The sequence below is a fragment of the Euphorbia lathyris genome, chromosome 2 (assembly GCF_963576675.1).
Source record: "Euphorbia lathyris chromosome 2, ddEupLath1.1, whole genome shotgun sequence".
NCBI classification, from domain to species: Eukaryota; Viridiplantae; Streptophyta; class Magnoliopsida; order Malpighiales; family Euphorbiaceae; genus Euphorbia; species Euphorbia lathyris.
The window spans coordinates 20,350,260-20,377,819 of NC_088911.1; the positions used below are offsets into that span (position 1 = coordinate 20,350,260).

At 35.4% G+C, this 27,560-nt stretch overlaps 2 protein-coding genes across 2 annotated transcripts; both read left to right on the forward strand.

Annotated features, from left to right (window-relative positions):
- The first annotated feature begins 1,784 nt into the window (after positions 1-1,784).
- LOC136217164 (GDSL esterase/lipase At1g09390-like) lies at positions 1,785-3,366 on the forward strand. The gene is made up of 5 exons (XM_066003753.1): positions 1,785-2,040; positions 2,126-2,311; positions 2,392-2,549; positions 2,638-2,908; positions 3,000-3,366. The coding sequence occupies exons 1-5, from the start codon at positions 1,851-1,853 to the stop codon at positions 3,230-3,232; spliced, it is 1,038 nt and encodes a 345-aa protein (XP_065859825.1). The 5' UTR covers positions 1,785-1,850; the 3' UTR covers positions 3,233-3,366.
- An 8,481-nt stretch (positions 3,367-11,847) lies between these two features.
- On the forward strand, positions 11,848-13,999 carry LOC136216721 (GDSL esterase/lipase At1g09390-like). The gene is made up of 6 exons (XM_066003276.1): positions 11,848-12,033; positions 12,320-12,608; positions 12,698-12,883; positions 13,122-13,279; positions 13,400-13,670; positions 13,767-13,999. Exons 1-6 carry the CDS (start codon positions 11,848-11,850, stop codon positions 13,997-13,999), a joined length of 1,323 nt encoding a protein of 440 aa, XP_065859348.1.
- Positions 14,000-27,560: the final 13,561 nt, after the last annotated feature.

A 27,560-nucleotide genomic window follows, 5' to 3' on the forward strand; every position in this document is an offset into this window, starting at 1 on the left:
ATGATTCATAGGCATACTTGTGCTAGAAAGATGCTTAATGCAGGTCTTTGTATATCCTATGTTATGCTGATGATGCGTTTTGTTTGGTGAACGTATTATTGGTGAGCAAATAGCTTAACCTAGCATTGCAATTTTACTGAAATTGGTTTTTGTTGAATCTTTCCTACAGCTATATGGTTAGGTTTTCATTCATTGTGAGTTAAATTCTCCTCCAATAATTTCACCTAATCTTCCACTCTTTTAACCAAAAGAAGAAATTATTGTTGGCGAGATTAAGATCCAATTTCCTAATGGAGAAAATGGTGGAGCCTTTATTTCTTATTAAGGTTTTATTTTGTGTACTTAAACACTGTAATCCCATTCTTTTTTATATGCTTTTGGACATTTATTATGTACATTGGTTTTGATTTTATTCATCCCACTTCATATTTGTTTAGCTGTTTTTGGTTATTGTTGGCCTGCACAGCTTTTTGGTCCTGGCAACATGATCCACTGCACTAATTTTAACTTATCACGGGCTCCATATCAAATGTACCTGGCTGGAATAATGTTAATCCTTGTCTTGACATGTTTCTGTCTGTTGCAGAATTTCCAACTTCAATTTCCCTGCTGCTGCTTATCTTTTTTATTTTCACTCTTTTTATTATAGATGTGCTATGTTTCAAAATTGAATAAAATATGCAAGATTAACATACAAAAAAAAAAAAAAAAAAACCGTACAGATTGTAGTTGAGTTTGTGAGAAAAGATATCAAGTTTGATTCCTACTAAATACATAAAAATATATACAAAGAGAACAAGTTTGCATTATGAGCATTGACTGCCATTGCCACAGCTGTCTGTCTAATTAAGTTTCAGGTAAGGCCAATGCACAAATAAGTCTCTTCGCATCCCAATATGTTTGGAGATTAATTCATTTGCTAAATTTCTGTATTGTTACTGATGCAGTGACGATTTTTTTTGTAATTTCTGCAAGTTGTCGAGTTTCGGATGTTTCGACCAAATTCGGAAATTTACAATGAATTGCAATTAATTTAGTATTATTTATAATTTACTGTCTTGTTAGGACTTCCCTTTGGTGTTTTAGTTTCCTATTCAGTTTCTGTTTTAGGGTTTTGAGTTTTTGCCTATTTAAAGGCTTATTTTCATTTTAAAAAGAAGCTTTTGATTTAATAAAAACTTGATTTTCAAATTACCAAAGTTCTTTGGAATTTTGAAGGTTACTATTAGGGTATTCGTGCGTAGGATCAACTATTAGCAACGAATTGCGTTTTCTCGAAATTTATAATTAATTGCAATTAATACTGAATTAATTACAGAAATTATAAAATCTCCACTGCAATAGATTTTGACTCATCACCAATCACAGATAAAATATTGTTTTCCCTTGTATGAGTATTACTATCATCTGTTAATCTCGTATCGATACAAAATACATGACTGATTTAGCAAATGTAACTTTTGCTTGCATTGTAATTAAAGTATGTGTGGATCAACACAAATACTTTCTTATTATTCTAAGAACATACTATCTTGCTCAACTTATAATTTTTTTCTTAATATGACAAACTGTTATAATGAGGGCGAGCCTTGGCGCAACGGTAAAACGTTGTTGCCGTGTGACCTGAGGTCACGGGTTCGAGTCTTAGGAGCGGCCTCTTGCCTACACCCTTGTGGTGGGACCCCTCCCCGGACCCTCGCTCAGCGGGGACGCGTAATGCGACCGGGCCGCCCTTTTTTTTTTTATGACAAACTGTTATAATCTCACATACTATACACCTTAATCATATCTTTGTCAGTGTGTATAAATAGGGCTTGTATAGCTATTTTCTATAACCACAACAAAGGAAAATGGATATCAGAGCAGCAGAATTTTTTCTTTATGCACTTTTATCTTGCATCTTTCCTTTCTTTGTTCATTCTCAGTGTAGCAAAAATCCTGTGGTGTTCACCTTTGGTGACTCCAATACGGATACCGGTGCATACTTTGACAAACCATCCGGCCGGCTCTGTGATGGACGTTTAACCGTAGATTTCTTATGTAGGTTCAAACATATAGCTCTAGTTTCTGATGAATTTGAGGTCTGATAATGGCCTGCTAATGCTGTATCTTCAATCTTCTGCAGGTGAAAGTTTGAATTCTACTTACTTGACGCCCTATCTTGAACCTCTAAAAGCTAATTTCAGATATGGAGTTAATTTTGCCTTTGCTGGTGCAGCAACAACTCCTAAATCTAAACCTTTTAGTTTGGATATTCAACTTCTTCAGTTCATTCATTTCCGCACCCGCTCCCCGGAGCTAATAGAAAAAGGTACATTCAGATCCTTAGAGTAGCACAATAAAATAGATGTCACATCTTTTAATTATATCTCTTGTTTATATTTATTTTAGGCTACAAAAACTTGGTTGGTGAGGAAGATTTCAAGGATGCTCTATACTTAATTGACATTGGAGAGAATGATCTTGCTGGCTCATTTGAATACCTCTCCTATGAACAAGTTATCGATAAAATCCCGTCCATGGTCGATGAAATTGGCAATGCTGTCCAGGTAAATTTTCACATTTCCCTACATAGATGTTATCATGTTAAGTTCCTATTGCAAGTTCCATTAACATGATCAGATAAGAAAAATATAGGTCCTATACGAGCATGGAGGCAGGAATTTCTGGATACACAATACAGGACCAGTAGGTTGTCTGCCTCGAGAACTTTCAATTTACAAGCAGAAAAACCGCGAATTCGATGAACAGGGGTGCCTTAAGCCTCTCAATGATGCTGCTAAGGAATTTAATCAACAGTTGAATGCTCGAACCGAAGAGCTGAGAATAGTGTTGGAGGATAGCAATATTGTGTATGTGGATATTTACTCCATCAAATATGACCTATTTGCCAGTGCTGCAACTTACGGTACACTACACAGTTCCAAAAACAAGTTGATTTTTCATTGTGGAAATGTTTTGTGATGCTGAAATAGAAAATGTGGATGAACTTCATTCAGGTTTTGAAAATCCATTAATGGCATGTTGTGGACATGGTGGAGCACCATTCAACTATAATAGGAATATTACATGTGGGAAAGAAGGGCATAGTGTATGTGAAGATGGATCAAAATACATAAGTTGGGATGGAGTTCACTATACAGAAGCTGCTAATTCAATTGTGGCTTCCAAAATACTCTCCACAGACTATTCTACTCCTCAAATTGAGTTTAATTTCTTTTGCAATAACTGAAATTTGCGTTGTTTTTTTGGGAGCTGCAAGTTGATCTTTGGATTCGAAATAAGCAGCTGTTTGATAGTATTCAAGGTTTATTAGTGAGCTTGAACAAAGAAATTCAGCAGCCTAAACTTCCATTGATTTGATTATTGACTATTGCCTTCATTTTACTAAGCACATCCTTATTATTTTTATTCTTTTTTTAATAACTCATTTTTTAATTGTTGATTCAAAAAATTATGGAAGGAATAAAGCTCAATTTCATACCCTATTTTATGTATGTGAAAACAAATGGATTCCCGTTCTCTTAAAATCATCAAATCGGCCCCTATGCTATTCTAAACCTACCACTGGATCAAATAACATTGAATTGTCGTAGGCTAATCTCTCGCTGGAAGATGATGAGAGTGGTGGAGTTACTGTACCCGATGAAAATCTAAGTGTTAAAGTTGCTCTTTGCCCCTAGCGTTAGGGGTAAAATTGCACCATTTTAGGGGAAATTATTAGAAACATTCGGTTCTTAATGTCAAATGGAGGACAGCGCATACATGTTTTGTCATGTGTAACATGGACCATACATATTATAAGAAGCTCCATTATTTTGATTATTAAGTGCGGTCACAACACATGTATCCTAATGTGAATTGAGTGTCCTCCAAGTGATATAGAAGACTGAGTGTTTAATATAAAAACTCAAATGTTAGATGTAAAATTGCTCATAACTATCAATGTTAGAGATATTTTGACACCTAATCCCATTAATTACAATTTAGCTTTTAGCATTTTCTTTTTGTCTTTTTTGTTTCCAAGGGTTTTGAGTTTTTGCCTATAGACTTACAAAGAAGCTTTTAATTTAATGAAAATTTGATTTTGGAAGTATCAAAGTTCTTAAGAATTTTGAAGGTTACTATTAGGATATTTATGTGTTAATCAACTATTAGCAACGAATTACTTTTTTTTAAATATACAATAATACTAAATTAATTTCAATTAATTATAAAATTCAATTACAATTAATTTGAATTAATTGTAAATTTCCGTATTTAATCAAAACATCTGAAACTCTGCAATTTATAAAAATAATAAAATCGCCACTGCTTAAATAGATTGAATCCAAATCACATAAAATATTATTTTCCCTTATTATGAGTATTACTATCATCATTTTTTTTTTGAACTTAACTTGCTTCATTAATTAATGGTCCGTAGACCGACAAAAAGTTAACATGGAGTTCGAAATAAAAGCAGGAATAATATCAAAAAGAGACGGGCAAGCATATTGTGGAGCCGCTCTTGCCAAAGCGTGAGCTAAGCTATTTGCTTGCCTAGAGATAAAACGGATTGAGAAGCCGTTGTTGAGAGCTAGGATGTTCCGACAATCTTGAACCAAATCACCAAACTCCGAGAGATCTACTGTACAGGAGCAGATTGAATTTACTGTTGTTAGAGAATCTGATTCAAACACTACCATATTCAGATTCATGCTGCACGCCCACTGCATTGCTTGTAAGACGGCCCATGCCTCACCCTCGTTAGCGTCCATAAGGCTGTCCACATTGTTCAACCGTGCGGCAATAAACCCTCCCTCAGCATCACGAATTGCAGCTGCACATCCCGTCTTGCCCAGTATTGTAAAACTGCTCATATCAGTACATCAGGAGACAGTATCAGTAGGCGGTCTGTGCCATATTCTACGGCAATTCATTTGATCAGCGGTGGCCCGTATGTTCCGTCTAACTTGCGCATGCTGCCATTCTTCAATCATCCGTCTTGCTTCCCTTACGATGACAGCACTGGTAGTCGTCTGCTGTTTCCATAGTTTGGCGTTTCTTGCCCTCCACCAGCACCATAGCAACGTCATAAATAGTTCGATATGCTCTCGTCTACCGGACTTGCACATGTTAAAGAAGAAGGATGTGAAGTTATCTGCATCGTCGCCGGCTCGATTAATTATCTCCATTAGGCCCGCCTCCTGCCACATCTCCCTTACATTCGGGCAGAGAATAAATAGATGCCATGTATCTTCTATATCCGTTGAACAGACCGTGCATTCTCCAGGGATGTCAATACCTCTGTTGAGTAGCCGAACTCTCGTCGGAATGCAATCACGGGTGAGGCGCCAGCAGAAATATTGGACTTTTTGTGGTACAGCAGCCTCCCAGATCTCATGCCAGTTGCCTTCTTTTCTCAAATCATTGCGATCAGCAATCTCTTCCGTCGCCAGCCAGTACGCACTCTTGACCCTATAGCAGCCATTCTTCGACTTTCCCCAGATAAATTGATCTCGTCTTCCTTCCGTTCTGACCGCAGACCTTAAAATAGCAGCAATGTCCTGTTCTGTAAACAGTTCTTGTAGCATCTCTACATCCCAGTCACAAGAATTTGGTATAAATAAGTCACAGACTCTGAGCTCCTCTAGTCCCTCTATCGTCGGGGTCGAGATTCTCTGTATGTTCAGGTCTCTAAGCCACGACTCATTCCAGACCTTCACTGTGGTTCCATCTCCAATTTTCCATCTCCCACCATTCATTTTAATCTCGTATACATGATTGATTTAGCAAATGTAACTTTTGGTTGCATTGCAATTAGAGTATGCGTGGATCAACACAAATACTTTCTTATTATTCTAACAACATACTGTTATAATCATATCTTGCTCAACTTATAATTTTTTTTTTTTTGAAACAAGATTAAATTCATTCCTTAAATCGAATCAGCAACAATAGTTTCCTGCAACCAAGCCGGAGCAGAAAAAAAAACAAACTCGCTAGCATTGGACAGGGCATGTCGTGCAACAACATGAGCGCCCCTGTTCGCTAGGCGTGGAGAGAAAGACACTTTATAATTGTGTCGACTACTTAATAAAGCCTTACAATCCTGAATAATTGACCCGTAAACAGACAAGTCAGGATCAACCGAATTGACACTATTAACCACAATCAAAGAGTCACTTTCAAACAAGACATTAATACAATTAAGATAGACACACCAATGCAATGCCTCACGTAGAGCTAATGCTTCAGCTTCCCTAATATCATCAACAATAGGGATTATGCGACTACGACAAGCCATGAAGGATCCATCAGAAGATCTAAGTAAAGCTCCCATCCCACTTCGAGATTCAGCTTTAAAGGTAGCCGCGTCACAATTGCATTTGACGAAGCCTAAAGGGGGCGAGACCAGCTAATATGTCGTACCTGTGGCATTGTCGTCCGCGCCGTATGCTCAAGCCGATGGGCAACAGTGTTAGCATTGGTGTTGGCGTTGGCGTCGATGATGATGGAAGTGGGCAGCCTTCGTTGCGCAGCAAGGCGGGCGGTGACTGGTTGGCCCGCCTGAGGATCTAGACTTGGGCGATTCTGTGCGATGCTGACATCGGATTGGGCCCCTGAGGGCGTGGACCGGTGACGGGCAGCAGCAGGGAGGTTCTTCATCTGGGACTGGCGCCAGGCAGCAATGTAGTTATCCGTAAGAGAGATAGCCGTTTCTGGTAGTTGGATTTTGCTCTCCCAGACTATCTGATTCCTTTGATTCCAAATGACCCAAAGCGTCATTGCCATCTTGGTTATGGTTTCCTGATCATTGGACAAGAGTACCTGCAAAATAGAACCCGTTAGATAATCAGGTTGGAATACATCCGTATTGATCCCGGATAGGTTCCAACATTCTTGGGCGTATACACAATCCACAAAGAGATGATGGTCATGCTCAGTATCAGAGTGACAGAAGGGGCACTGCGTTGGGATTGACAACCCCCTCCCTGCCAATCTATGTCTAGTGGCCACACAGCCCGAGGGCAACTTCCACACAAACATTCTAACTTTTGGGGGAACATGCATCTTCCAAATTCTACTCCACCCATCATCCTGATTCACATCACCATATCCATCACAAAGCGCTCTATACCCTGATTTACTTGTGTACATGCCATTTTTAGTGAAATTCCACATTGGTCCATCTTCTACTTCTCTGGTTGGTAAAACCATCCTACACACAATTTTGGCATCTGCCTCGGTCAACAACTCTTCCACCTTCCCTCTATCCCAGATTTTCCTACCTTGAATAAACAGGTCAGCCACTTTTGTATCATCCTGCTCCATAACAACATCCCCCTGGATCCTAAAAGGTGCCACAGTATTCACCCATGGGTCTTTCCACACATATATTGACTTACCATCCCCAATTCTCCATCTAACTCCCAGTCTCAGTACCTCAATGGCTCTCCAAACACTCCCCCAAACAAAACTAGGATTATTGCCCAATTTGGAGGAAAGAAAAGGGTCTCTAGGGAAATATTTAGCTTTGAACATTCTACCCACTAAAGAATTTGGAGTAACCATCAACTTTCAGGCCTGTTTACCTAATAAGGCTAGATTGAATTTTTGGAGGTTCCTAAAACCTAAACCCCCCTCTTTCTTATCCCTGCTAAGCCTATCCCAACTTTGCCAATGAATCGATCTCCTGCCCCCTGGTTTCATACCCCACCAGAAGGAATTCATTATCTTCTCCAAATCCAGGCAGAGGGATTTAGGTAATTTAAACACACTCATACAAAAAGTTGGCAGAGCCTGAGCAACCGCCTTAATTAGCACTTCCTTACCCGCTGCAGAAAGGAATCTAAATGACCACGCACTTAACCTCTTCCTGAGTCTATCTTTAAGGAAACTAAAAATTGCTACTTTGGACTTCCCAATAAGTGAAGGGAGACCCAAATAGCGACCAGTATCCAGAGGATGAAAGACCTGAAGAGAGTTACATACCTCATTTCGCAGATCCAGGCCAACATTCGGACTAAAGAAAATTCCAGATTTTTGCAGGTTGATAGCCTGACCAGAAGCAGCCTCATACTCGGATAAAATCATCCCAATTTTGTTACATTCATCCATAGAAGCCCTGAAGAACAGGAAGCTGTCATCTGCAAAAAACAAGTGTGTAATAGTTGGCGCACCCCTAGCAATGAGGCACCCATGGAGGGAACCCTCATTCGCTGCCCTTGTAATCAGGTTAGATAAGACTTCAGCACACAGTATAAATAGGTAGGCGACAGAGGATCGCCTTGTCTCAGGACCCTACCAGGGTTAATCGGGCCCACAAATGTACCATTAATCGATACAGAGTACTCCACAGTAGAAATGCATAACATGATCCAATCAATCCACTGCCCAGGAAAGCCTAATTTTTGCATAACAAGTCTCAGGAAGGTCCAATCAACCCTATCATAGGCCTTGCTAATGTCCAATTTTAGGGCCACCTCACCAATTCTACCCCTATTCTTTCTCTTCATAAAGTGTAAAGACTCAAAGGCCACCATAATGCTGTCAGAGATAGACCTGCCAGGGACAAAAGCTGATTGAGACTCAGACACCAGGAAAGGTAAGACAATCTTGAGCCTATTGGCCAGGACCTTGGCAATCAATTTATAAAGCACATTGCACAGGGAAATAGGGCGAAAATCCTTCATACAATCAGGCCTATCAATTTTAGGGATAAGAACAATTATTGTGTCATTTAGATGTGGGGGAAATTCCTTTCGGGCCAGATAGCCCTTCCATGCATTAACAATCTCGGGGCCGATGAGGTCCCAAAAATGTTGAAAGAAGCCCGGATTTAGCCCATCAGGGCCAGGGGATTTATCAGGGTGCATTTGAAACATGGCAATCTTGAATTCTTCAGAAGTAAAAGGGGAGCACAGGTCAGCCTGCATTTCAGGCGTAACAAGAGGGACAAGGGTATCCACGGCATCATAACATGGGCTAATAGGACCAGCAAACAGATCAGAGAAATAGGCTTTAGCAATAATCCCCATATCATAAACTCCTTCTACTACCAGGCCGTTCATATCCTTAAGGTGGCGAATGGTGTTCCTCTGCTTTCTAGCTTTGACACAGGCATGGAAAAACTTAGTATTTTGGTCCCCCTCCTGTAGCCAGAAATTCTTAGCCCTTTGTTGCCAATATCTAGCTTCACAATCAAGAAGGGAATTCAACTCACTCTTGGCCTAAAGAAAACTGACCACATCAGCCGGAACATTGCTATCCACAAGCCTATCCAACTTCTTCTTGCATCCCTCAATTTGCTTTCTAAACCTCAGCCGATACTTCTTTCCCCATTGTTCCATACTGCTGGCACAGGCAGCCAGCTTTGCATCAAGGTTATGACAGTTACTGCTTAGCCAACAAGACCTCACCAAAACTTTGAACTCAGGATCTAAAAGCCACTCTTGTTCAAAATGAAAGTGGTTACGCCTCACATTACTAACCGGATTATCGAACTCTAAAAAAATGGGTGCGTGGTCAGAATAAGCTGAGATTAGAGTCTGAAGCCGATGTGTTGGGAATCTGTCCGCCCAGGCACTAGTGACCATAGCCCTATCCAACCTCTCCCTGACCCTCAATCTAGAACCCCGACTCCTTTCCCACGTAAATTGACTGCCCTGTGTAGGGAGATCAACCAAAAGATTCTCTTCCACCGCCTCTTGGAACCGGCGCATTAGCCCCTGAGGGTAGCCTGGGCCCCCAACCTTCTCTGAGTCAGATAGAATGCAGTTAAAATCCCCAATAACCAGCAAAGGGAGAATCGAGCATGAGCACAGTTGAGTCAGGAGTCTCCAGGACCACACATGATTCGCTCGGTTAGAATGACCATAGAAACCTACCAACCTCCAATCCCCCTTCTCAGCATCATGCATCTGAACTTCAATATGATGATCCGAGAAAGAAACCACTGAAGCCATGTCAGACTTCCTCCAAAGTAGGGCAATACCCCCACTCCTACCCCTACAATCGACTGCAAAAGAACCTTCAAATCCAAACTTCCTCCTTAACCCATCAATAGAGGAATTAGTAACCAAAGTTTCAATCAGGAAGACCAAATCCGGCTTACTTGTCTTAACAAGCTCACCGAAAGAACGAACTGCCCGAGAGTTCCCCAAACCCCGGCAGTTCCAGCTCAGGCAATTCATAATCCTCGGCGGACCTGCTCCCGAGGTCGCGCCGTTTCTGTGTCAAGAGAAAGGGTAGAATCTACCTGAGATGTAGAAACTGTCCCCTTCGGAATGTTCAGACTCAATTCGGATCCATTTCCCTGCAGCTTGCTCACGATTGCTTGCACAGAAATCGAATCCGGGCCCGCACGTCTGCGTTTGCGGTCATCTGCCAGTTCTAACCCCTCCTCATCACTATCCACTTCCATATTGTCTACCTCACCCTCCCGTGTACTCTGCATGCTCGCACACCCACTCCCCACTACCTTCTTGCCTTTCTGTTTCTCACTTAACTGTCCCGCAGGAGTATTTTCCTTTCCTACCTCCTTTTCTACGTTTGACTTCCCTGTTATCGGAGATTTAGTACCTGTGATCTCTTTAGTACTCCCACTACCTTGTAATGAGATCATACCCTGGCTCCCCGGCTCTCTCAGCCACTTCACATTCAAGACATCCCCTACCCTTCGAGTCGGGGCCTTCAACCAATCTCCCCATTCCCGTGTAATCTCCTCAGGCTTTAACATGAAACTTTTCTCACAAAATCTATCAGTGTGTCCCAGCAACCCACAAATGTAACAAAAAGTACTCAACCTCTCATACTTGAAAGATATATAAGCCCACTCCTCCTTACCCTTCCTAATCTTCTTCATCCTCTTCAAGGGTTTTCTCACATCAATTGAGATTCTTAGACGCATAAACAACCGTCTCAAGGAAGCATTATTATTAGGGTTATACTCAAGATACTTGCCAATGAAATCCCCAATTTGTCTACCTACACCTTCAGACATAGAGCCTATGGGTAAATCATATATTTGAACCCAAAAATCTGCAGTATTCAGTTCAACCAACTCAGGGCAAGGCTCATCCTTCCAAACAGCAAGCACAAGCAAGTGATTATCAAATGACCATGGCCCCCCAGCCATAACACGAGACATATCAACTGCATGATAGAATTCAAATACGTACTTATTCGCTGACAGTTCAGAGATTGCTACCCCCCTCCCGGGTCTCCAAATGGTTGCCATTCTGGCCTTCATGGCGACCCTATTTATTGTTCGATCCGAAAGAAACCGACCAACCAGGGTTAGCCCACTGTTTTTAGCAATAGGATTGGAGGAAGGACCACTAAGATCGAGGGCCTCCTCCTCCCGTCGGAAAGGGACAGGTTATTTATTTCTTTCTCCACCCCAGCCATGTCAAAGAAATGAACCTAGATGATTCAACAACAACCAGAGGACAGCAAGAGACCCCAAACAAGTAGCAGATAGAAACACAGCAAGCAATTCAACCAAAACCACAGCCCAGGCACTAATCAAGAGGAAACTGAAACAATACCCAAAGCAGAACAGACATTAAACAACAATGGCTCAATACAGCCCCTGTAGAATGCTTAACCTGACTACTACCCACAGAATATCCACAAACTTCAAACAGAAAGACAAAACAGCACAGAGCCGATCCCAAACCAATCAACAAACGAAACCAGAAAATCAAGAGAGGCAGATAACTAACCGCGTCACCACAAACGGGTGAAATGTCGCCGGAATAATCACCAGGTGCTATAAAAATGAGAGGCGATCAGATCAAGATAGCCAATCCACAGAATCCTCGCCGGACTTAGCAAGAGTCGACGGAACTGAAGACGAAGATGGCGCCGCACAGGGGAGACGGCGGAGGAAATCGCAGGGGAAACAAAGCGAAACGGCAAGAAGGAACAAGCTCTCACAACGCTGGCGGCGGAGGAGGGACAGCCGGACTCGCGGCGGCGCTGATTCGCGACGGCGAGGGCGGCAGAAAATTATACGTTGACGGCGACGAGTGTGATTGTAGGGAGGTTTTCTTTTTTGCGGTTTTGGGGCGCCATATAATTTTAATGATATTGTTATAATTTTTTTCTTAATATAACAAATTGTTATAATCTATATAAAATGAAAAATATAAAAGTAGAAGGAAAAATAGAAAGGAAACTTTTCTAGATTATATTTCTTCTTACTTTATTTATACTACATGTAAATTGTAACGGTTAGAAACCTAATACTCTAATTAAGAAACTCCAAATAACTTAACTTTTTCGTAACTAAATTCTCATAACTAGTACATAACATATGTAACTCTAATAGTTACAGGTTAATTTAATCTGCCAACATTTTCTACAACCAGAACAAAGGAAAATGGGTACCACAGCAGCAGAATTTTTTCTTTATGCATTTTTATGTTGCATCTTTCCTTTCTTTATTAATTCTCAGTGTAGCAAAAATCCAGTGGTGTTCACCTTTGGTGACTCGAATGCGGATACCGGTGCATGTCTTTCCGGCTTGGGAGTGCTTTTCGGAGCACCTAATGGACGTGCATACTTCCACGAACCATCTGGCCGGCTCTCCGATGGACGGTCGACCATTGATTTCTTAAGTAGGTTCAAACATATAGCTCTAGTTTCTGATGAACTTGAGGTCTTATAATGGCCTGCTAATGCTGTATATATCTTAAATCTTCTGCAGCTGAAAGTTTGAACTCTACTTACTTGACGCCATATCTTGAACCTCTAAAACCGAATTTCAGAAATGGAGTTAATTTTGCCTTTGCTGGTGCAGCAACAACTCCTAAATCTAAACCTTTTAGTTTGGATGTTCAACTTTTTCAGTTCATTCATTTCCGCACTCGCTCCCCCGAGCTAGTATCAAAAGGTATATTCAGATCCTTACATCATCTTCAACAGTTATTAGTGTCTCTTCAAATCATTAAGAATCTCTTCATCATTTCTATTGTTGAGGAGTTCTAGCGATTTTTTATTTCATTTTTATTAATAATTTATTATTAAGTAGTTGCTCTTTTCTGATTATTGATAAATATAACAATACTTACACGAGAACATGTCTAGCTGTCACATCTTTTAATTATATGTCTTGTTTATGCTTATTTTAGGCTACACAAACTTGGTCGGTGAGGAAGATTTTAAGGATGCTCTGTACATAATTGACATTGGACAAAATGATCTTGCTGGCTCATTTGAACACCTCTCCTACGAACAACTTATCGATAAAATCCCGTCTTTGGTTGTTGAAATTGGCAATGCAGTCCAGGTAACTTTTCAGATTTCGCTAGCAGAAAATGTTATGATGTTAAGTTCCAACAGTTCAAGCTGATAGTTAAGACCCAATCATAAATCTTATATTAATATCTAACCGGTCCTATACTAACAGGTCCTATACGAGAATGGAGGGAGGAATTTCTGGATACACAATACAGGACCATTAGGTTGTCTGCCTGGAGCACTTTCAACTTACAATCACAAAAACCGCGCATTCGATGAACACGGGTGCCTGAAGCCTCTCAATGATGCTGCTAAGGAATTTAATCAACAATTGAATGCTCGAACTTCAGAGCTGAGAATAGTGCTGGAGGATAGCAACATTGTGTATGTGGATATTTACTCCATCAAATATGACTTATTTGCTAATGCTGCAACTTATGGTAAGCTACACAGTTTCGAAAACTCGAGAACTGTTTATATTATTAGTGTTTGGTAAAATTATGACGCTGAAATTGAAAATCCCGGATGAACTGCAGGTTTTGAGAATCCATTAATGGCATGTTGTGGACATGGTGGAGCACCATTCAACTATAATAGGAATATTACATGTGGGAATAAAGGGTATAGTGTATGTGAAGATGGATCAAAATACATAAGTTGGGATGGAGTTCATTATACAGAAGCTGCTAATTCAATTGTGGCTTCCAAAATACTCTCCACGGATTATTCTACTCCTAAAATTAAGTTTAATTTCTTTTGTAATAACTGAATTTTAGTTTGTTAGTGAGGGCAGAAGTTGATCTTTGGCTTTGGAATAAGCAGATCTTTTACTAAGTTTATGTTATTTCTAGTGGTCAAGTTTATGACAAAGATCTTAATATGGGAGATGAAGTTAATAGACTATAAACACTTTTAAATGAAAATAAGCACACACATTATATTCTTTGTTTTACTCACCAACTTCAATTAGTCGTTGCTGTTGTAACTCGGGATGTTAGCTTACCTTCTTTCCTTAGCGTTTGTGTTTAAAATTGCTTATTATATGCTCTTCCCGGGGCATGTGAAACCCTCGACAGCTGGTATTGGCGCAAGAGTTCTTCAAGTTCTTATTTTTGGCCACATAATAAGTCGTTCTTAGTCCAGATCCTGTTTTTTTCCCGCCCTTTATACGAGCCTGCATTTTGAAGCTAAAAGTCATAGTTAATAAATTTACGAAACTTCCTATGTATTCATGATCCTACAAACTAGGAACTCATTGACAATAGGGCAGTTAGAGTTGTCTGTTCAAGGCTTACGATTCCTTGAATTGTGCTACTTAACTCATGTTGTGAGAATCGTGCTCTTGGTCCACGCATCCACATCACTTTTGATAACTGTTACTTAAAAAATGCTCCAATAGAGATTGTTTGAAAAAGTTGTCATTGTAATCCTACAAATTATTATTTTATTATAAATATTAAAAATAAATGGCTCCAGATTTTATTATTTTCAGGAGAGGGACTACATATTTTATATTAAAAAATAATTAAACAAGGTTGCCAAGAGATTGCAAAAAATTGGCAACTTAATAGTGGACACCCTTTAAAAGTTATCAAACCAAACCTATGTCACATCAGCTGACACTCTTTTAGGCACCCTCTATTGGAGATGCTCCTCAATTAGAGACGCTCTTCTTGATTGAAATGATTGCATTCCTCTATTCAACGTCCCGTTTCTCATAAAATTTGGAAAAGTTTCCAATTTATACCTTGAGTATTTATAAATTAATAATTTTTTTCATATTTTGTCAATAACAATGTACATTAAATGCGGGGCGTTTGGTATTCTATTGGGATAAGGATAGAGATAAATGTTGGAATGAGGATAGGATAAATGGTTGGGATAAGGATAAAAATATGATAGTCGATAATTATTATTCAATGTTTGGTATGTGGGATATGGATGAGGATAAAATAATACATTTTACTATTTTAACCTTATTTAAACTACATAACATTAATTTGAGAGATAAGACGGACTTTTCCATTCTATTAAAATCGCAGGAGCTTATCCCACTTCCTTATACCACACTCCTCATGGGTATAAGATTTGAAGGATAAGAAGCTTATCTCTCACTCGTCTCACTTTTCTATCTGCCAAATAAACACGGGATAACTTATCTCATGTTTTTTTAATCCATATCCCACCTCCTATATCCCTTCTAACAAACACCCCGTAGGGGTATTATGAAAATCTATTTTTTTTAAGTAAAATTAAAAAGGAAAGGAAGTTGACTATAATATGAGTACAACTGTAAAAACATAATCTATATTTTTAAAACAGGAAGAGTATAATTTTATATGTAGATAAGGATGTACGATATACTGTTTGCAATATAGGATAATTTCGAATAAATGTCACGTGGTTTCACAAATTTACAGATAGATATATATGATATTTTTTTTATAAACGAAAATTTGTGGTTTAGACCGTTACTAAAATCAAGGCACATGAGAATCTTTTTTTTTTAACTAAAATTAAAAAAGAAAGAAAGTTGACTATAATAGGAGTGGAACCGTGAAGACATAATCTATATTTTTAAAACAAAAAGAGTACAATTTTATAGGTAAATAAGGATGTACACTATACTATTTATAATATAGGTTATAAATAGTGGTGAAGCTCTTAGCCTAGTGGTTGAGAGCTTACCTATGTCTTGGGAGGTCATGGGTTCGAATCACAGCCGGGTCTGGTGGGGATTTTTCTTTCTTTTTTAATGTAAGCGCATTGCGCAACTTTAAAAAAAAATAGGTTATAAATAGGGTTAATTTCAAATAGATGTTATGTGGTTTTACTGATTTGTAAAGTTACTCTTGAAGTTGCTGAAGTGATCTATTTCATTATCGGAAGGGAGGTTCTACATAGGGATGACAATGGGTACTGAACCCGCGGGACCCAACACTATCCCTACCCTATATAAAGGGGTATGAGATCAAAACCATTACCCTAATGGGGCGGGTATTGGAATACCTTCAAGGTACCCGGTATCCGTCATAACGTTTTTATATATTAATAAATATCATTATTTTTAGATGTAAGACGTGAGATTTAAACATCAACCTTTTGTTTTTCAACCATTGAGTGAGACCACTAAGCTACTTTATTCTTATTAATTAAAGTTCAATTTGTTTAATTTTTAGATAGATGATTTATTAAATTTATACTTTGTTAAATTTGTAGTATTTCTTGTTTTATTTATCGATTCATAACGGGTAAGGGTATACGTAGGTACCTACGAATTAAATAGGATGGGTACGGGAAAAAGTATACCTGTTAGGGTAATGGTAATGATACAAGGAATTAAAAAATAAAAGGGCAAGAGTTTGAGATTAGCATTACCCGCGGATACCTTACCCATTGCCATATTTAGTTGTACACGTTAAAATTAATGATTTGATTGGGATAAATTGAAGTTGAGTAACCATTTTAATAGAGTGTTTGTTTATTTTATTATTTTTTTTTTGTGTTATTTACCTTTTTATATGAAAAAATAGAATTTTTGATTTTTGGTTTATATCTGAAAAAATTCTTTCAAAAATAAAAAATCTTTATTTCTAGAAAAACAGAATTTTTTTCGACCGCAAATAACCAAACAGGCTTCTGTGACTAACGAGCCCACAAAGAAATGAAGTAAAAAACTTTTGGGTAATTAATTTATTAGTCCCTATATTTTGACAAAACACACTGTTTAGTTCCTGTATTTTCAAAAACACATGGTAAGGTCTCTAACTTTTTTCTCAGTGAACTGTTTAGTCCTTCCGTTTGTTTGTTAGATTTTTTACCATTTATGACTTCGGAAATGACTAAATTACCCTTTACTATTTACCTTCAAACTTCAGAAGAGGGAATCCAATTTAGAAGAAGAAGCTATTTGTATGGAGAACAACAAAAAGAACAGACCCAATGCTTATGAATTTAAACGATTAAGAAGAAAGTCAAGAAGAAGAACACTCAAAGTTGATTTCAGATGCATTAGAATTTAAAGGAAATGAAAATAAAGGAAAAAAAGAACGCAAATCCAAATTGACTAACAGAATCTTCATGAGAGTCTAACAGCAGAGACTAAACAGTTCACCGAGAAAAACGTTAGAGACTAAACAGTTCACCGAGAAAAACGTTAGGGACTTTACCGTGTATTTTTGAAAATACAGGAACTAAATAGTGTGTTTTGTCAAAATATAGAGACTAATAAATTAATTACCCAAAACTTTTTAATCACACGCCGGGGGCACCTACCTACCACTTAGTCAATGGGTGTGATTGAAAATAGCATATATACCTTTGCTGGTTAAGTGGTTTTGTGTTGTGCCTCTCAATTTTCAATTATGATCAATAATTAAAGTTTGTTGCTAGACAAAATCATACCAATGAAAACCATTTATATATTACTTCCACTTTTATTTTGTTTTTTCTTAGAAAAATAATTTAATATACACTATTTTCTAGTGAGACTTTAACTTTAATTACCTCCTATTTATCTTTTCACTTAAAAAAAAAGTTTTAGATGTTTGGTTAGACACCAAGTGTTTACTTTTATAATTGAAAAATAGTTTTTTTTTTTTTTTTTTTTTTAATAAAAGCATGTAATCTCTATTTTTTAGAAAAACAGTCTTTTGAAACAGCAAACAACAACAACAAACAACCGGTAAACCAAAGGAACCTTTAATCTTTCTCATTACAAGAGCTATGTAAATGGACATTGGAGTGGATGGCTCGACATTCTGATTTATGTGAAATTTTAGAATATATGAAGTATATACTATTTAAAAAAAAAGTATACAAGTTATTTATTTTTTATACTAAATAAAATTATAATTAGTAATTCATATTTAAGGGACTATAAAACTTCCTTTCCTACACATCAAACAATTATAAGCAATGACCAATTAAGGTTGGCTTGCATGGTCAAGAGTCTTAAGTCGTTTAAACTAGATCTCGAATTCGAATTCTAGTGTACGTAAAAAACTTTAATTGGAAAATAATCTACTTAACAGGTGTCTAACGAAAGAAAAATCAGACTAAGACAAACTATATATATATATATATATATAAGCAATAATGCAAAATTATGTTTAGGGATTAATAAATTAACAAAGAAAATTGTTACCAAAAAAACATTAATAAAGAAAATACTCTGGCATCTGGGAAAGGCCTAACTGAAGGCAATTAATTACTAATATATAGTTTGATTCCGAAAAAAAGTAAAGTAAAGGATTCATATATATTTATATAGTGGGGGGCCTTGCATGAATATGCGAATTGATACATTCAATATTCCAGAATAAGGTCCTGTTCTTTATCACTTAATTTCAGTAACAATCAGTTCAGTTCAGTTCAATTCAGTTCAGTTCAGTTCAATTCAATTCAGTTCAGTTTAGTATTCAGTTTCAGTATTCAGTTTCAGCATCCAGTTTCAGCATTCAGTAATTTATCATTATTTATTATATTATAATAATTATTATTATTATTTATCTATAATTTATCATTATTTATTATTATTATATATTATTATTATTATTTATACTTTATCATTATCTATAAATTAGATAAAAGTCCAAAAATGATAGTTTATTAAAGTATATATCGTTTAATAAAAAAAAAATTAAAACTAAAGTATGCATCCATATTTAAAAATTAGGAATTGCATCCATATTATGAATTATTTCTAAAATTTACCGAATTTATCAATGTTAGGAATAAAATTGCACTATTTTAGACGTTAGGGGTAAAATTACTCCTGACCCAAAACGTTATGTTTGCACTTTAACCCTTAATTAGAATAAAAAGTTAAGAGTTTATATTCATATGAAAATTTGTATTTAATTTCACAGGCTTTAAATTATATGTAAATTTGTGTTTGTATGTAATTTGTATTTTTAATTTAAATTAGACTCATTTTTATTTAATTTCATAGGCTTTTATCGAGTTAAGATTTTATCAAACCGAGCTTTTATTTGATATTCAATTTAGTTTTATCTTTAATAATATATTTATTTATTATTGATATTATTAAATTTATTAGAACCATTATTATTATTATTATTATAAGTTTATTAATGTCCAATATTATCATTAAAATTATTTTAAAGTCTAATATCATCATTATTGTTAAGTTTGGTATAATTCAGTTAAGTTCAGTAGCATTCAGTTCAGTTCAGTTCAGTTCAATTCAGTTCAGTATTCAGTAGCATTCAGTTCAGTTCAGTTCAATTCAGTTCAGTTCAGTTCAGTTCAGTTCAATTCAATTCAGTTCAGTTCAGTTCAGTTCAGTTTTTTTCAGCGATAAAGAACAGAGCCTAAGACCAAGAGTATCTATAATGTATCATTATCATTTTGAACTTATATATATATATATATATATATATATATATTAGGGATAAAGGTGTAAAAATACCCTCTAACGTTGATAGTTATGAGTAATTTTATTTCTAATGTTTAAAATGGTACCATTTTATCCATCACGTTAACAAGTAAGAGTAATTTTATTTTAGAAATCTTATATTTCATCATAATATTAGATAAACATTAATTGTCCAGATGTTCGAATAAGATGATTTTCACAAACACTTAATAATAGTCAGAAGAGCATACCTTGATCCATGACGATTATAATTGAGTTCTTCGAGAATCACGAGAATTGTGTTTCTCTCACTTGAACCCTTTAGACTTTAGAGATTTTCTAGATGGAGAGAAAATCACTTTTAGATAGGTTAGAGAGATGACCAATTCTGATTTATGTTCCATAAATATACCTTCCATCAAGGTATCTCTTCATCCATAAGGTACCTTTTCATTAATAAACCAATAGGATTCAACGTACCCTTTCGTTAATCAAACATGATGATTGATCGTACCCTTACGTGAACTGACCAATAGGATTTATTGTTTTATTTTATCAAACATTAAGTATATAATATACTAGGACCATATTCTAACTTGATGTAAATTATGGAAAATCCAACATTTTACTCATAGCATTGGTAAGTTGAATCGATTTCAGACATTATTATAAAACACAAATATTTGATTACTTATTCTACATCATTTAGTTTTAAAAAAAATTCATATTTTTTTGTGATTTAGTAATAGAATTTGAGATTAATATTTTAATATTCGACAAAATATTTAGATTTTTTTCTAACTCGTATAAAATACATTATAATTTTTTAATTTTTTTTTCACATCTATTCATTTGTTTTTGATATATTACTAATGAGTGATAAACTTAAGCTGATTGTTCAGACCAATAATAATTTTTTGGTTAAGTAATTACATTTTTTACCTAACACATTGTTTAATCATCGTACTTTAATAATACATTATAAGATCTTTAAGTTTTGATCCTAATTCACCAAAATCTGTAATTAGTAGAAATGTTGTATTCGATGAATCTTGCATACTTCATGCAGAGGAGTCTTCAGTTGCATCTGGCACCAAGATAGAGAATTCTGATAAGCAGATGGAAGTTCAAGTTGAGGTGAAGAATTCATTATCTCCATTGAGGGACCAATTGATAGAGTCTACCGAAGTAAAAGAATCTACAGCTATCGAAGAGGAACATTCAATTGCTTGAATAAACCAAAAAGAGAAAGAAAACAACCTCTAAGGTTAATATATTATGTCACTTTTGCTTGTGTTGATTTGCAAGAGACTGAAGGAGTTGACAATCCTTCAACATATTCATAAGCCATTTCCAATTATGATTTTGGAAAATGGTTGCTAGCCATGCAAGAGGATGTGGAATCTCTTCACAAAAATAAAACGTGGGAATTGGTGAAACCGTTAAAGGATAAGAAGATTATCAGTTGTAAATGGGTCTTCAAATGGAAAGATGGCATTCGGGGCATTGAGTACATGATTGGTAGTTAACAGATATAGTTAGGTACAAGGAGTTGATTTTAATGATGTTTTCTCTCATATTGTTAAACATAACTCTATTTGTGTTTTTCTTGCATTGTTTGCTATAAATGACTTGGAGTTGGAATAACTTGATATCAAGACCGCCTTGTTACATGGAGAATCGAAAGAAATAATCTATATGCAACAACCTGAAGCTTTTGAAATCGAAGGCAAAGAAGACCATGTTTGCTCGTTGTATAAATCACTGTATGAGTTAAAGCTCGACAACAGTATAAACAGTTTGCTTCCTTTATGATTAGGCATGGTTATTCTAGAAGCCAATGTGATAGTTGTATTTATTTCACAAAACTTGTAAATGACTCATTTGCTTATTTTTTTACTCTATGTTGATGATATGCTTATTGTTGCCAAAAATGTGTCTGATATCAACAGATTGAAAGGAGCGTTGAGTAGTGAATTCAAGATGAAATATTTAGGAGATGCCAAAAAGATTCTTCATATGAAGCTCGATAGAGATGAAGTTGCATGAACACTCATTTTAAACATCTAAGTACTTCAGTTGCTGCTCATTTTAAACTTTCCATTGCTTTGAATATATGTCACATGTACCTTACTCTAGTGCTGTTGGCAGTATCATGTACGCGATAGTTTGTACTCGTCCTGAGATTTCACATATAGTCAATGTAGTAGATATATGTCCAATCCTGGTAAAAGATCATTGGAATGTTGTGAAATGGATTATGTGATATTTAAGGGGTACTACTAACATTTATTTAAAATTTGGAAGGAGTGAGAGCATGTTGATTGGCAATGTCAATTCAAACTATGCAAGTGATCTTGACAAAAGAAGATCCATCACATGTTATGTGTTTACCCTTGTTAGTAGTGCTATCAATTGGAAAGCTCCTTACAATCTATAGTTATATTATCCACTATCGAAGCAGAGTATATGACTGTAGTTGAACCTTTAAAAAAGTTATTTGGTTACGAAATTTGCTTGGTGACCTCAGTTTAAATTTGCCGAAGATTGTCGTTCACTGTGATAGTTCCAAGTGCTATATATATTTGACGAAAGACCAGATATTTCATAAAAGAACGAAACATATTGATGTGAAGTACCATTTTATTCGAGATATTATTTCTGAAGGAAATATTGAAGTTAATAAATTTGGTACTACAAACAATCTAACCAACATGATGTAGAAACCTCTTCCAACACCTAAGTTCAAGCATTGCTTGGACTCGATCGATATTGGCAATAAATGAGCTAGCCCAAGATAACATTATGACAAAGAAAGACTTTTACGGAAATTTTAAATCAAAGTGGGGATTTGTACTAATTATTTGAAATTCATTCAGCAGACTAAAACCCTGTGAAACTTTGTCAAATATCACTTTGCCTACTTTTTTTTTTTTTGTTTCTTTTATTCACACATGATATTTGCTTTCATTCACATGTAATATTTTTTTTATATATATAAATATCATGTATTAGCATAAGTTTGATGTATAAAATACAATTAACAATTCAATTGCTATTTGAAAGATATTCTCTAAGAGAGGCTTCACGTGTATTGAAGTTAAGTATTTTTCAGAGTGTTGTTTTCTCTATTCCTTTTATACCACTTTCAGTTCTTTAATGGAATAAGTTCTGATCTCATTCATAGAGTAAATACACTATCGAATTATGCAAACCTTTGCATTACTTATATTATTGTTCTCTTTTATTTTCGTGTGGTTTGACCAAGATAAAAGGAAATTGATATTATTATTAGGGTAAATTTCAAATAAAACCTCTGTGGTTTCACTAATTTTCAGATAAAGGGTTTACTTTTTGTCAAAACGAGAATTAAGGTTTTCAACTTTAGTAAAATAAGGATTTTTTCGATTGATATTATTAAAATCACCATTGACGACTTCAAAAATGACATATTTTAAGAAATACTAATATTCTAAGTAACTTTAATTGTTTAATTTTTTTTTTATTTTGAGATTATTTAGATGATGTTTGGTAAAGAGAGAGAAAGTTAATCTTTAGAGAGAGAAAGTTCCAAAAAAAAGATGATTTTCGAAAATCGAAAATGTAGTTCTATATCAAATATGACATTGAACAACTTTAATTCTTGAAAATTTTCATTTTTAGGTCGTTAAAGATGATTTTAATAGCATTAATCTAAAAGGTCATTGTTTTATTAAAAGTGCAAAACCTCAATCCTCGTTTTGATAAAAAAAGTAAACCACAATGCTTTATCTGAAAATTAGTGAAACCACAAAAGTTTTATTTGAAATTTACTCTTATTATTATTATTATGTATAATGAAATAATGTTGTGTGGCTGACTTTTGTTCTTTTAATGAAAAACAATTTAGATAATTTTTATTATAATCAAATATTGCAAGTCTGTATTGTATGAGGATGGTTCGTGGGGACAACATATATTATTATTAATTGCATATATAAGTTAAGTTAAGTTGGTAGGTGTCTTTGAATCTTATAAGTGATTGATTAAGTTAAGTTCCCTTAAATAATCTTAGTGGCTTCCTTTCTTTTTCTTTTTCTAATAAAAAAAAAAAGTTCAAATTATTTGGATTTTCTCTATAAATTATAACCATATAGTATAGTGTGAGTTGATCATAATTAATGAGGAAGTCCAAAATATGATTGAGAGTTTGTCTTTAATTTAGCACATTTGTTTTCCATATTTGTTAACTACTGTCGGCTTTCATTTTGTCATTGCATTACAATAAATAATTTCAGGTTCATTATTTAAGTGATTTTTAGTCAGAAATTCAAATGAAATACGGTAAAACCTCTATAAATTAATAATGTTAGGACCATGAAATTTTATTAATTTAGAGAGTTATTAATTAATCGATAAATTAATAATTATTAATTTATAGAGTGATTTGAAATTTTTTTAAAAATAAATTTTAAATTACTAATTTACATAAAGTTTTTGTCTAAAATCAATGAACAAATAAAATTAAATGTGCATTATATAAGTTAATTGAACTTGGAAATTCATTGTATTTATGTTAAAAATATTCAATGTATCATAGTTAATGAATTACTATAAAAAAAATTTATATGGAGTGTTGTTTCAAATCATACCAAAAATAGGTTTCTCATGAATCTGTCACAACGAATTTAGAGGAAGCAACCACTGAAAACATTCCTGAACTTGAGGGAATGATTTGTCAGCTTGGTTACCGCAATCCAATGGACTTCAATCAAATATTGGATTATCCAGGTGAAAACAATGAATGATCACAAGTCTGAAGTTTAGAAGAAATTGTGTCGAGCGTTATGCAAAATTCAATTGAGGATGAAGCTGAAGATGATTCGGTACCTTTGAAATCAGTCACAAGAAAGGAAACAATTACAACATCATCCACTCTTTACAAGTTTTTGTTACAATTTGACAAGGATACACCGGAACTTTTGAATGCACTGAGAATAGTTAGAGATGAAATTCAACTAGATGTAAATTTCAAGAAAAAATAAAATACTGTAGATTCATATTTTGCTAAATTATCCTAAGTACCTATATCTATATATATTTCGCATATATATTTGAGAAATTATTAATTTATAGAGGTAATAATACAGTGTATTTATAAAGGGTTGTTCCAGAAAATTATTATCTCATTAATTTATTAAAATTGATCATTTTTTGAACTGGCCCAAGTCGGGACCAGAAGAAATTATTATTTTAAATAGTTTATTAATTTATCGAGTATTAATTTATAGAGGTTTTACTGTAGTATCTAAACCGTTTAAAAAAAAAATTCTATCTCGTGAAAAAATTAATTTTTTTTTTAAATAAAGACAGAAAATTAGTTAATAGAACCACAAATATTTTAACTACGTTGATATTTTGAATACTAAATAAAAGTTAGGCCTAAATATTATTAAAGATAGAAAATGAAATGAAAAAAATACAAAAGAAAAATCATTGAGAACTAAGTAAAATAAAAGTGCTTTATAGGATTAAAGCCACCCTGAATAAAAAAAACCTGAAAGATCATGTTTTTTTTACTTAATTTTTAAACTGAACTAAACTTAATGCTATTGAACTGACACGACACGAATACTAGCATGAAATCCGTGTCAGACACTGGAGAAGAACCTAGGATACATTTAACTTTTTTGAAGAGCAGTTATTGGGCAGTTATTTTTTTTTAAGAGCAGTTATTTTTTTAAGAAAAATTGAAGCGTCTGTAACTTTAAAGAATGTGAAGCGTCTTCTATATTGGGAATCAAAACAAACGGCAAGTTTCTTCAGTTCTCTAACTCTTCCTCTTCCCTCGTAAACCCTAATTGTTCTTACAGTATAAAATATTCACCAAAAACCAAAAATGTACTACAACAAGTCTCAACTTACACAACAAAAATATCAAACCAAAAACCATCGAACACAATGTTACGCCCAACTAAGAACAAGGGATTCGATGACACGCCATTGTGGAGTCATGTTGAGGTTTTATGTACATATGCTGGTGATGGAGGTGGAAATAGGGTCTGGAGTGGAGGTGCAAATATTGCAGTGAGACAGTAACCGGTTCTTATTCTAAAGTGAGAGCGCATTTGTTGAAAATTCCTAAGCACGGTGTTCAAGCTTGCAAGTCATTGACAGATGACTTATTTCGTGAGTTGAAGAGAGAAAATGATGAAGCAGAACAGAAGAAAAGATGTTTGTCTTTGAGTGAAAAACAGAAGCAAGATTACATCTCTCTTCCTTAAGGTTCTGATTTAGTTCAACCAAAAAAAAAAGGGCCACTGGAGGATTCGTTCAATGTGTTAGAAAGAGAAGCTGACAAAGAATGTGCAATGATGTTCTACACAGGTATGTTATCATTTAATTTAGCAAGAAATCCCTACTTCAGAAAATTCTGTCAAAGATTGGCGAATGGAAATCTACATGGTTATGTTCCTCCTACTTCTGAAAGACTTAGAACAACTCTTCTTGTGTAAATGAAAGCACATGTTGACAAGTTACTGCAACCCATTAGAGACAACTAGGTCAAGAAAGGAGCATCAATTTGTTCAGATGGTTGGCAAGATCGTCAATCAAAGCCTTTGATTAATATAATGATTGCTTCTGCTGTTGGTCCAATGTTTCAAAAAGTTGTTGATGCTAGTGAGGTTATTACCAAAGATGCTGAGTATTTGGCAAGTGTGTCTAGTGAAGTAATAGATGAAATTGGTGAAGCTAAAGTGGTGCAAGTGATAACAGACAATGCAGCAAATTATAAAGCAGCTGGACCATTATTGAAAAAAATATCCCCACATTTTTTGGACACCTTGTGTTGTTCACTGCTTAAATTTGGTTCTTAAATCCATTTGTGAACCTAATGAAAAATTTTCTCACTATAATGAGTGTAGGTGGATACTACTATTGGTGCATCAAGTGAGTGAAATTAATTATTTCATGCTCAATCATGGTTTATCAGAGTTGATTTTTAACCGTTATTCAGATGTGGCTCTCTTAAAAGTAGTTGACACTAGGTTTGGTTCAAAAATCATGATGGCCACAAGGATAAGAAGGTTGAAAGATGTCCTTGAAAAAATTGTGATGGATCCGGATTGGAAGAAATTTAAGGTGAATGGTAGGACTCCAATAGAGCTCAAAGCTAGAGAAGTGAAAGATTGGCTAGTCAGTGACACTTGGTGGGATCAACTTGATTATCTTATTGAGTTTACCTTGCCAATGATGAATTTTTTGAGGGTTGCCGATGTCGACTCTTGTGTGTTGCACTTAACATATGATATGTGGGATAGCATGATTGAAGAGGTGAAAATAATTATTTTTGAGCATGAAGGTTTAAATCCACTCACTGGCCAGTCTTCATTTTTTGATGCAATTCAGGAGGTTATTGAATCTAGATGGAATAAAAGCAACACCCCCTCCATTGTATGGCACACTCTTTGGTGCCTCAATACTATACTGAGAAATTGCTTCAAGGAGGGGCTAGCAACATCCGTAGAGTTTCTCCAAATGAGGATGAAGAAGTATCTATAAATCGAAACAAATGCCTTCAACGATTGTTTGCTAATACAGATGATGCTCGAAAAGTCTTTCTAGAATATGGTATGTTTTCTGGCAGTTTAGGACAATTTGGTGAGCCTCATATCATGGTTGCAAGGGACTATGAAGATCCTTTGTCTTGGTGGGCTAATTATGGCTCCACAACACCATTGTTGCAAGCTCTAGCTTTCAAGCTTCTTTCGCGACCTGCTTCCTCATCTTGTTGTGAGAGAAAATGCAGCATATTTGGTTCCATTCAAACCATAAAAAGAAACAAGTTGACATCTCAAAGGTTGGAGATTTTGGTTTACATTCACAACAATTTAAGGTTGTCGTTTCGAAAGCAAAAGGAGCACAAAGATGGGCCATCCAAATACTGGGATATTGGTAAGATTTGTCATTT

Bases quoted from the DNA above. Each gene is read 5' to 3' on its own strand.
- LOC136217164 (XM_066003753.1), top strand. From the start codon at position 1,851: ATGGATATCAGAGCAGCAGAATTTTTTCTTTATGCACTTTTATCTTGC. The intron at 2,041-2,125 runs GTAGGTTCAAAC...AATCTTCTGCAG, and splicing joins TTTAACCGTAGATTTCTTAT to GTGAAAGTTTGAATTCTACT. The intron at 2,550-2,637 runs GTAAATTTTCAC...AGAAAAATATAG, and splicing joins AAATTGGCAATGCTGTCCAG to GTCCTATACGAGCATGGAGG.
- LOC136216721 (XM_066003276.1), top strand. From the start codon at position 11,848: ATGGCGCCGCACAGGGGAGACGGCGGAGGAAATCGCAGGGGAAACAAA. The intron at 12,034-12,319 runs GTTTTCTTTTTT...TAACTCTAATAG, and splicing joins ACGAGTGTGATTGTAGGGAG to TTACAGGTTAATTTAATCTG. The intron at 13,671-13,766 runs GTAAGCTACACA...GATGAACTGCAG, and splicing joins TGCTAATGCTGCAACTTATG to GTTTTGAGAATCCATTAATG.